This window comes from Suricata suricatta, chromosome 7 (assembly GCF_006229205.1).
Source record: "Suricata suricatta isolate VVHF042 chromosome 7, meerkat_22Aug2017_6uvM2_HiC, whole genome shotgun sequence".
NCBI lineage: Eukaryota > Metazoa > Chordata > Mammalia > Carnivora > Herpestidae > Suricata > Suricata suricatta.
In genome coordinates this window covers 29905105-29916689 of record NC_043706.1, presented here as the reverse complement: position 1 = coordinate 29916689, position 11585 = coordinate 29905105, and the positions used below count along the sequence as shown (strand labels likewise).

The window sequence follows — 11585 nt, the reverse complement described above, 5'->3', positions numbered from 1 at the left end:
GACTCCCTTTCCCCATCCTTCTCGCCAGTCCTTTCACAATTCGATAGTGACAAGAATTCATACTGATGAATTCTGATGAGATGCAAACATGTAAGACAACTCATGTCTTTCATGAGCTCCTCCAAGAGCCTCAAATCCAGGGGGTGAATCAAATTTTAAACAATGGTGATCTCAGAAACTGGAATTCTGTCTGTTAAGCCTACAGTGGCTTCTTCAAATGCCTTGTAACCTTGTGAGTGTTTGCAATCCCACTCTCTTCTCTGAGACTCTGGTATCCCGTCTGTCTCTAGCCGGGGACTTCCAAAACCTCCCACGGCCGTCCTTCGAGCTCTTCCCACCTCCAGGGGCTTTGGGCCACTCTGTGGGACAAGTATAGTTATGGTGGCCATTCTTAGTAAATAATAAAATAAAGAATAAGACATAGGAAAAACAATGGCTATAACCATGAGATAGAATTACTGAAATCTAGGGATGTGAGAGAAAATTCATTCTCTGCGTAGTCTGCTCTCCTCAAGTAATGCAGTTTCAGACCCTCCCCCCTCACCCTTTCATGTGTTTCCCCCCCAGACTTCCCAATCAGAGGGAAGCTATTACCTACTCCAGGCTCTGGGGGCTTTGGGCCAAGGCAGAGGAAGGAAGCTGAGCCCAGTTCCGTCCAAGATGCTGACTTCATCCTCCCCATCAAAGCCAGGAAAAAAAACAGCCACACACACACACCCTGACACACACACGGGGACACCCACGCGAGAGTCCATACAAGCCTTTGCCCTCAGCCACAGGGAGCTAACTGGGCATGTGGCAGCCATGCACCATGCCAGTGTGCCCTGACCCAGGAGCAACGCGCACCTGTAACCAGGGGGATCCAGTCTGGGGTACAGATACCTGTGCCCCAACCTAAGTGGGGCAAGCTACTCCCTGAACACTTCTGTGGCGAAAGTCTTTCCAGCCGACGGTCAGGGCAGGGAGCACAAGGGGATACGGTGTCAGAGAAACAGCCAGCAGCCGCATGTGTCTGCTGCCCTGGCCTCTGGTATCAGTCTTCCTGTCTCTGCCTGAGGTCAAGGTACTTTCTTCCCTGAGCCCCCAGCTCTCCCTGCCTCTGCTTCTGCTGCCCTGAAGCACCCAAACATTAGCTCCTTTTGGCTTTCCACTGACTCCACCCTCCCATTCATACCCCCCCCCATATCTGCCTCCAGCCTCTAGCTCTGTCTTCATCCCTAAACCTCCCTCCTAAATTTCCAGCTTCTCTTCCCTATCTCTCCTGAACCCCAACTTCCTTTCCAGGTTATATACCTTGGTGCTCAGCCAAGCCTTTGCCCAGCCAAGCACCCAAGCCTCATCTACCATTTTTCTAGAATTTGCTGAGGTGGGCGAATGAAAACGGGGCAGTGATCCTAAGCTGAGAACAAGAGGCTGACTGACCAGAAAGGATGGGAGAGGCAGTGCAAGGACAGGGCAAGTAGAAAAGGTAGGAGAGGAAGAGACATGGGGCAGGTGGGAGCAAAGGGACCGGATGGGAATGGGCGAGAGAGGTCTCCTTCACACCTGCCCCTGCCCCACACTCCCAGGAGAGAATGGCAGTGGCTGGGGAGGGGCAGGCGAGGGATGGGGGAGCAGAGAAAGAACCAGCGCTGGGCAATGGGCAGGTGGGGCAAGATCCAAGCTGGAGTAAAGTGGCAGCAGGGCAGAGGTGGGAGAGGAGATGCCAGGGAGGGAGGAGGGAGAAGGGCTGGCCAAGGGGAAGGGTGTTGATAGAGAGGAGAATCCAGTGAGAGAGAGGGAACAACAGGTGGGGAATTGGTGGGGGTAAAGGGGAAACGTAAGGGATTGGGGGTGTCAAGGTGGGCAAAAACTAGGGTGGGGAGGAAGAGTAGAAATGGGATGGGGGCGGGGGCGGGAGTTGTGGGAGGTAGGGCTAGGGATGCAGGAGGCATGATGAAGGTATTGTGGGACTCCGTGATCCCAGACAGGGAGGGGAGGAGGGGTGGCATTCGATGACGTTGGGAGGGCCTGGCAGGGACCGGAGGGGTGGGAGGACCTGCCCTATCTCCGCTCCCCTCCCTGACCTCATGCTGGTCCTCCCCTTCTCCTCCCCCTGCTCACAGCAGACTCCCTCCTTATTGCTGTCGCTGCCGAGATCGACGGTTGGTCGGTTGGTCGGGTCGCAGCTCAGTGAGCCCCTGCTGCAGGGAACAAGCAAGGGGACGTCCAGGGAGCTCAGGGCTGCCAAGGCACGGTAGCTCTGCCCTGTCTTGAGACCTCTCCTCCCAAGGTCAGGGACACAGCAGGTGCAGAGGCACTGCAGCCGCTTGTTGCCCAGGTAAGGAACAGACCTCTGGGGAGAACAAGGGAAGAGCTGGGAGCGGTGGGGGCTGTGTCCTACCCCTATACCCCAGGCAAAAGTGTGACAGGAGAGCTCTCAGGAGAGCCTCACAGAGCAGAGAATTTTTGTTGGGACAGAGGAAAAGGGACCTTGCACTGGGGACTACCTATGGAGGGTGTGTGTGCATGTGCACACTGCGTATGCCACAGTTGGATGGGATCAGGTGGTGGCATCAGGGTGGAGGTGGTTATCAATGAGGTAGGACTCAGAGGTGCCGGGACTGGGGGAAACAAGGGGCTGGAGGCTGAATCGGTGACCAGCTGGACCTCAGGAGTAAAGTGCTGGTGGGACCCCAAGTGCTCTGGTTGGAGAAGCTGAGCTAGAAGGTGGAGAGGGAGTCTCTCAGCATGTGGGTTACAGGATCTGGAGGGAGATCTGGGGGTCTTGAGCCTTTAAGAAATGCTGAAATGAAGCAGTCAGGATTCCCAGGTCTGGGAAGGGCACAGAGCCTGCAGAGAGGATCCTAAAACTTGTTCTTGGCTGCAAGCTCTGCACCCATGACTCACGGTTCGGCGGGGCTGGGCTGACTAAGAGATGCCTCCAGGGGCACAGGAGCTCCGGCTTCCTTCCTTCCTTCCGTCCCCCTTCTAGGCTCTCCCTGCTTCTGCCCATCTAAACCTCCCCCTGCCCCCTACACGTGACACACCCTGGGTGGGGTGGGCGGGCCCCTTATCTCGCCTGGAAAGAATTTAATGGCTTGGAAACAACTGGAAATGGAACTGAGAGGAACTACTGGGAAGCAAGTCGGAAACACCGCAGCTGCTGGCTGTCTGCTTCTAGTCCCCCACCCCACCCCTGCTTCCCGCATCCCAGCTTCCTCCCCTCTTTCTCTCGCCTGCCTCCACTCCCGTGGGGACCTGGCACCTCAAGTCCTCAAACTTCCTTCCCCCTGAGTCCTGGTCACTCAGTGAAGGACCTGAACCCGCCTTCCTGTCTCTCATTGCCCCCTGACTTTCCCACTGGGTGTCCGGAAATCCTTTCTCTTACTTTTTCCATTCCTCTGGCCCGTTAACTCCCCAGAATAAGGGTCACCTGGATCCCCCCAAGTCCCCCCTCCCTAGAGCCCCCCACTCATCTTCCTTCCTCTCGTGCTCCTGGAATCCTACTTTCACTCCTCAGGTGGCATGAGGGGCAGAGGGAGGCAGAGGGGTGGGGCCCAAATCACCCGTCTCTGGAACATCTCTCATGGAAGCCAGCCCGTCTTCACACCTCTTGGGACCAACAGTCCCTGATGAGCAAAGTGTCAAAGTTGGCCACGACATGAATACCAGGAAAGCTGAGTCACGGCTTGGGACGATGCCCCCATCTCTGCCAGCCCTCCACTGTGGGGAGGATGCCAAAAGGGTGAAGCCATGTCCCCCCTCCTCACTGCAGAAAGGAGTCCCAGACACAGCAGTAGGGGGGACAATGAGGGGGAAACACAAAAGGCACCCAAGTTCTGAGTGCTAAGAGAAGAGCGGAATTCTTCCAAGAGTTGGAGGTGGAGAGGTGGTGACAGGGCAGGAGTGGGGACGGGGAAGGAGGCTCTGGGCTGTGAACCGTGGAGGCTACGCTGATCCTCTCTCTCAGGCCTGCCTCACTGCCTTCCAGCTTCTCTCCTTCCTGCTGCTGAGAACCTATCCACGCCCCCCCCCCCAACCCAGGGATGTGTGGCACCAGGGATCCTCTGCTTCCCTCTGGAGGAGGGCCTTCTGTCTGGTTCCCCTCACTCCAGCTATGTTCTTTGCCTCACACATCGCCCATTGTATACGTGTGGAGATGTGAAAAGGAGCTTGTGCGTGCACACACCTGTGCACACACTCACCCATGCGTGCCTGCGAAGATGCAGGTTTACTTGTGCACTAGTGTGTACATATTTGTTGTGGATGACTGAGTACACACTCGGGTATATTTGCATGTGTACATGTATTTGTGTGTGCATGCTCCGCTGGGTTTGCATGGCCTTAGACACAGAGTGACAGGATTTGAGGGTAGGTCAGAGCCCACCTCGTACCCAAGGCTACGCTCCAAGCTGATGGAAGGGCCAAGGGGCCCTGGGAAGGGCAGCTTTCTGCACGCCAGGCCTCTCTGCCTGGGTCTTCCCGGGCACGGTGCCTCTTAGTGTGGAAATGCTCTTTCACTGTTGTCCAGCTTTCCCTCCATCTCTCCTGGGCTGGTGGCGGGGTGTGATGGCTGGGAGCCCTAAAGACTCCTTTTCTCAGGCTCAAGAAGTTTAAGAGTAGGAAGCCAGGAAATGTGTGTGTTGGTCACCGTCCCTTCCCTCCTTGCCGGTCAGCATTTTCCACACTCACCCTGCCCTCCTTCTCTCTCCAGTCTCTGGTCCAGAAGAGCTGCGTGCCTGCCTACACCTCTCCTTAACCCTTCACCTGAACTGAACCCTCCGTGTCCCTTTGCCACAGCCCCTGCCCCAGCTCACCCTGAACACCTCTTGTCTTCCTGTGCTGCCCAATCCTCGCTTCAATGGATTCCACAAACAAACTGGGTACCGGCATCTAGATCAAGAAAGAGGGTATTTCTGGCACCTCAGCATTTCCTCACTATACCCCACTGGTCACTACTCCTTCAAGAGCACCACACTTCTGTTTCAGATTCTGTGTCTCCCTCTCTCTGCCCTTTCCCTGATAGTGCTCTTGTCTGTCTCAGAAATAAACATAAACAAAATTTTAAAAAAATAGAATTTTACAGCATGTTCTCTTCTTTTGCTCAATCCCACATTAGGTAGATCCACCCATGTTACTACATCTAGTTATAGTTCCCGTTGCTTTATTTTACTCCACTGTATGAATGAACCATGCTTTATTTAATCCATTCTAGTGAGGTGAGATATTTGGGTAGTTCCCAGTTTGGGCTCTTATGAGTAGTACTGCTCTGGTGGGTATATTCCTGGGGGTGGGATTGGTGGATCATAGCATTCACATATAGCTCTGGTAGATTTTGTAGATTCTGCTGAATGGTTTTCCAAAGTGCTTGCACTGTCTGGCCCTGCCAGAATCACACCTGGCCTTCTCTCTAGCCCGGTTTCTGCCTCTGCCGCTGTTTCTCTCCAACTTCCTGTCCCAGACACTGTCCGTGGTCCTAGCCCTGACCTTGGTCCTGTTCATGGTTCTAGCCATGATGCTAGTCCTCAGCTTAAACTGAACTTTTCATTCACTCATATGGTCAATATTTATCAAGAACCTAATATGTCTTGATGCAAGGATACAAGAGCCAAGAAAAAAAATCAGGGCCATGCCTGCCCTCATGGACCTTACCTCCTAGTAGGTAAGACCGGCATCTAGAAAGTATTAAAGTAATCCCACCAGGGGCGCCTGGGTGGCTCAGTCGGTTAAGCGTCCAACTTCGGCTCAGGTCATGATCTCAAGGTTCGTGGGTTTGAGCCCCCACATCAGGTTCTGTGTTGACAGCTCAGAGCCTGGAGCCTGCTTCAAATTCTGTGTCTCCCTCTCTCTCTGACCCTCCTCTGTTCACAGTGTCTCTCTCTCCCTTTCTCTCTCTCTCTCTCTCTCTCTCTAACACAAATAAAAACATTAAAAAAATTTTTTAAATAATCCCACCAATAAAGATATGATTATAAATTGTTAGACATGGTGCTTTGATATCACATGTGAGAAGGAAACTGACCTGGGCAGGAAAGTTTCCCTGAGGAAGAAACATGAAGTTGAGATATAACGGATAAGGAGGCCACGAGGAAAGGGGAGAGGGCTGTACATATACAAAAGTCTGGGAAGCGGGGAAGAGGCATAAGGTCAGTGGGACTGGAATGGAGAGAGGTAGGGAAGTGTTATGTGTGACGAGGTGGGAGAGGCCAACAGGGGCCAGATGACACAGGGCTGTTTGTCAGCCTTCAAAAGGAATTCAGAAGGGAGACACTGGAGAGTTTTTAGGGAGAGTGAAACTCCTAGTTGCCTTTGTAAGATTTTATGGGGCAACAGCGGAGCAGAGGGACCAGCTAGGCATATACAGTTGTGAACCAAAAGGTGGGTGATGGCTTGAATTCTAACAATGGCAAGAGGGAGAGAAGTGAGCAAATTAAAGAGATGTTTATGAGAGGGGTTCCTGGGTGGCACAATCGGTTGAGCATTCAACTCTTGATTTTGACTCAGGTCATGATCTCACCATTCATGAGTGCATCGGGCTCTGCACTGACAGTGCAGAATCTGCTTGAGATTCTCTTTCTCACTCTGTTTCTCCCCAGCTCTCTCTCTGTCTCACTCTCAAAATAAATAAACAAACATTAAAGAATACAAAAGGGCAACTATGTCAAAATAGGGTGGTGTTGATGGGGGTGTAAAGCTGGCTGAATGGTGGCACTGTGAGCTACAGTGGAGAAAGGGTAGGGTACAGGAAAGGTGGCCATAGTTCAGTTTTAGACATTGAATTTGAGGTGCCCAAGATGAGATGCTAGGCAAATAGGCAATTGGATATATTACTTGGAGTTAAGAGGAGATGACTGGGCTAATTTATAAACTGGGATATAGTTTGGAAATTAAAATCCTGGGTCTGGGTGAAAGTACTGGGTGAGTGACTAAAGAGGTAGGTCTCAACTCTGGTTTTGCATTACAATCACATGGGGAGCTTTAAAAAAATGCTGAATAGGGGTGCCTGGGTGGCTCAGTCAGTTGTGTGTCTGACTTTGGTTCAGGTCATGATCTTGTGGTTTATGGGTTTGAGCCCTGCATTGGGCTCTGTGCTGACAGCTTGAAGCCTGGAACCTGCTTTGGGTTCTCTGCCTCCCTCTCTCTCTGCCCATCATCCCGTTTGCACTCTCTCTTTCTCTCTCTCTCTCTCTCTCTCTCAAAAATAAATACGCATTAAAAAATTTTAATACTGAATAAAATTCAGTGTTTCAGTTACTCTAGACACATTTCAAGTGTTCCAGAGCCACATAGCTCTCCTAGCTACCGTATTAACAGCACAGATAGAGAATGTTTTAAAATGGAAGATGTGGTGAACTATGTCCAGTGATTTTTGAGACAGGTCAAGTAAGATGAAGACAAATGTTTCTCAGATTCTGTGACACTGACATCTTTGGGAGATCTTAGGGAGAGCTGTTGGATAGGTTGAAAGGAGGTGGGGAAGCCAGATGGGAGTGCAGAGGGGCATGCATGGGATTTGGGGAAATGGAAACAGCAAGAACAGATGAGTCTTTGGACAACTGAGGCCATGAAGTTGTGGAGGGAATAGGTGCGACCTGGAGGGAGTATGAGATTGAAGAAGATAGGGTCTCCTGGGTGGCTGAGCCAGTTGAATATCTGACTCTTGATTTCTGCTCAGGTCATGATCTCACAGTCATACATTCGAGCCCCACATCAGAGTCCACTCTAGGTGTGGAGCCTGCTTAGGATTCTCTCTCTCTCTGCCTCTGCCCCTCCCCCTTTCATTCTCTCTCTCTCTCTCTCAAAGATTTAAATTTCATATTGTGAAATGCACAAATCTGAAGTGTATAGCTCAATTAATCTTTGAATATGTACACATCTGTTTAATCACCACCTAGATCAAACCTCATATAAATAGCATCATTTACAATGTTCTTTTTTTATGTTGGGCTTCTTTTGCTAGCATTATGCATGTGAAATTGTCCATGCTGTTACATGGAGCAAGCGGGTGTTTTCATTGCTGTATAATAGTCCATTGTATGACTGTGCCACCATTTGTTTATCCATTGTACTAATAATGGACACTTGAGTTGTTTCATTTGGCTAAGATGAAAAAAAAAATTTCATGAACATTCTTGTACCTGTCTTTTGGAAGATATATGCGGTCATTTATGTTGGATATTTACTGAAATGGAATTGCTGGGATTATAAGTTATATGTCTTAGCAGATACCGCCTAACAGTTTTCCAAAGTGGTTGCACTAATTTTTGCTCCTGCGTACAATAGATGAGAGTTCCATTTGCTTCACATTCTTGCCAATATCACGCAAAAATCTCTTTAATTTTAGCCATTCTGATGGCAAAATAATGGCAGCTCATTGTGGTTTTAATTTACATTTCCTTGGCTACTAGTTTTGTTAAAATAAATATATAAAAATAAAAAAATATATAATATATAAAAATAAATATAAAAATAAAAATAAATATATAAAAATATATTAAAAAATAAACATATATGTCTATTTTCCATATGTTTATTGGTCTTTTGGATATATTCCTTTCTAGAGTGTCTATTAAGGCTTGTCAATTTAAAACACTGGGTTACCTGTCTTTTGTTTGGTTTTTTGTTTGTTTGTTTGTTTGTTTTGTTTTGCAGGGTTTTTTAACCTCAGATTTAAAAAAAAAATTTATGTTTGTTTATTTTTTTGAGAGACAGCGAGTGAACAGGGAAGGGCAGAGAGAGAGGAAGAGACACAGAATCTGAAGCAGGATCCAGGCTCTGAGCTGTCAGCACAGAACCCAGAACCCAATGTAGGGCTTGAACTCACGAACTGTGAGATCATGACCTGAGTCAAAGTCAGCCTCTTAACCAACTGAGCCACCCAGGTGCCCCTTTTTATCTCAGATTTTAATCCCCTCTCTCACTCTCAATATCCATCTCTACTTCTCTCTCTCCCCTGTTACCTCCCCACATTTCTCATATACTTTATTCCAGTCTCTGGCTTGTGTCTTATTCTCTAAATGGTGTCTCTGGATGACCAGAAGTGATCAACCTCATGAGTCCTCATGTATCAATCTTTTTTATGGTTAGGTTTTGTGTGAAATCTTTTATGGTTAAATCTTGTGTGGTTAGGTTTTAAAAAACCTTTGCTTACTCCAAGGTTGTAAAATTTTTCTATTTTTCTTCTATATGATATTGTTCTGAAAGGTATTATTTTACCTTTCATAATTAGGTCCCTGAGATTCACTTCAAATTAATTTCTGTTTGTGGACATAAGGTAGATATAGACTCCCCCCCCCCCATTTGGATCTTTTCTTGTTTATCAGAAAGAGCATCTGTTCTCTTTTTAATCCCAGTGTCACCTTTGTCAGGTGGCCGCATGCCTGCGGGTCTGGATCATTCTTGCACCTTTCTAAGTGCAAGGTGTTTGGTAATGTATGTACTGAGGGAGAAGGATTCTTTTAAACAACAGAAGATATTTGAGTTCCTCTAAAAGTTGATAGGAAGGACTTAGTGGAGAGTGAGGGATTAAATAAAAGGGAGAGAGGATAATCTTCACCTAAGACGATATTCTTAGGATATCCCAGTGGGAGCTGGGAGCCAGGTGCCTGTGGAAGGATTGGTCTCATACACTCATCCGCTGATCTATTCAACATAAATGTGCTGGGGAGTCCTTGTGTGTCAGGCATAGGCGTACAACAGTGACAGGACAGACGAGGTCCCTGTTCTGATGGAGCTCCCACTTTAGTGACGGGAGAAAGATAATAGGCAAGTACCCAAAACGAACGGGTGATTCAGGTAACAGTAAATGCCATGAAGAATGTAGGCAGGATATTGTGACAGAGAGCAATGGAAACCATTCTGACTGGACCCCAGGGAAGGTCTCTGGGATCAAAGACATGTGAGTTAAGATTTGAGCAGGAAGGAGCCAGTCTTGAAGAGCATCCCAGACATAGAGAACATACAGCTAAAAGGTCCTGAGGCTAATGGAAGCTTATAGAATCTGTGGAACAAACAAAAGACGAGGGTGGATGGAACAGTAAAGGAAAAAAAGAAAAGGATATCCTCTACCAAAGCAAGGTGTCCCTTAGGTTGGGTTGAATGTGGAGTTTACATGCATGAGAGTTGGGTAGATTAGTTGCGAGTGGTAGGACTGTGGCTGTGTATACGGAGGGAGGCAGGCCGCCATCTTGTCTCCTCTATGAAGCTGCTCACACGTGCCCTCTCTCCCCACAGCTTCCTGAGTGATGCCAGCCCCATGGTTCCTAATCTCCAGATTGGCCTTCCTGATACTGCTGGGCACAGTCAGAGCAGGCCCTTTCTCTCCACGGTCCAATGTGACACTCCCAGCTCCACGCCCCCCTCCCCAGCCAGGAGGCCGCACAGGGGAGCCAAGAGGGGGAAGCCCCTCTTCTCAGCTTTATGAGCACACTGTGGAAGGAGGGGAAAAGCAGGTGGTGTTTACCCACCGTATCAACCTGCCCCCTTCAGCCGGCTGTGGTTGTCCCCCGGGCACAGAGCCCCCCGTCCCTGCTTCGGAGGTGCAGGCCCTGAAGGTCCGGTTAGAGATCCTGGAGGAGCTGGTGAAAGGGCTCAAGGAACAGTGCACTGGGGCATGTTGTCCTGCCACTGCCCAGGCTGGCACAGGTGAGCAGATGGTCATGGGAGGGGGCACCAAAAAAAAAAGAAAGAAAGAAAGAAAAGAAAAGAAAAAGATAAAGAAAAAAAAGAGGAAGGTGGGGAAGTGGGTCAGGGTTAGGTGGTCATCACTAGTCCATAAAGGACCGTAGTATGAATTAGAAAAAGGCACCCCATCTTCCCTCTCAGGGGGATTGTTACGTGCAACTCAGGGCACAAGTTGTAGAGCGAAGCCACCAGGCTTGGTGTCAGCACCTCCCTCCCCTGTCCCCAAGCATATGCTAGGACCTTGAGAGGCCACGTATGTTGACTAGGAGTACCTGGAAACAAAGATGACCTTATGAAATGAGCGCGGCCCTGCTGGCCAGGGGAGCACTGCATGGGCTCTGTCTCTCTCCCGAGAGAGACTGAGGCCTGCCTCTCCCTCTTACTCCAGGCCAGACAGACGTTCGTAGCCTCTGCAGTCTCCATGGTGTGTTTGACCTGAGCCGCTGCGCCTGCTCCTGCGAACCAGGCTGGGGTGGGCCCACCTGCTCAGACCCTACAGGCGCTGGGGTGCCCCCATCCTCTCCACCCTCTGTCTCCGGGTCTTGCCCCGATGACTGCAACGATCAGGGTCGCTGTGTCCGCGGGCGCTGCGTGTGCTTCCCTGGCTACAGCGGCCCCAGCTGTGGCTGGCCCTCCTGCCCCGGGGACTGCAACGGCCGCGGGCGCTGCGTGCAGGGCGTGTGCGTCTGCCGGGCCGGCTTCTCCGGCGTCGACTGCAGCCTGCGCTCCTGCCCCCGGAGCTGCAGCCAGAGGGGGCGCTGCGAGGACGGGCGCTGCGTGTGCGACCCCGGCTACACGGGCGACGACTGTGGGAAGAGGAGCTGCCCCAGAGGCTGCAGCCAGAGGGGGCGCTGCGAGAACGGACGCTGCGTGTGCGACCCTGGCTACACCGGCGACGACTGCGGCTCGCGGAGCTGCCC

The 11585-nt window shown here is 50.4% G+C and overlaps 1 protein-coding gene across 1 annotated transcript in view; it reads left to right on the top strand.

Annotated features, from left to right (window-relative positions):
* The first annotated feature begins 1360 nt into the window (after window positions 1–1360).
* The window catches only part of TNXB (tenascin XB), a 53899-nt gene continuing 43674 nt past the window's right edge, over window positions 1361–11585 (top strand). The window contains 4 exon segments of the mRNA XM_029943153.1: window positions 1361–1468; window positions 2109–2320; window positions 10216–10626; window positions 11054–11569. Of these exon segments, the coding sequence (XP_029799013.1) occupies window positions 10227–10626; window positions 11054–11569 (916 nt within the window). The 5' untranslated portion in view covers window positions 1361–1468; window positions 2109–2320; window positions 10216–10226.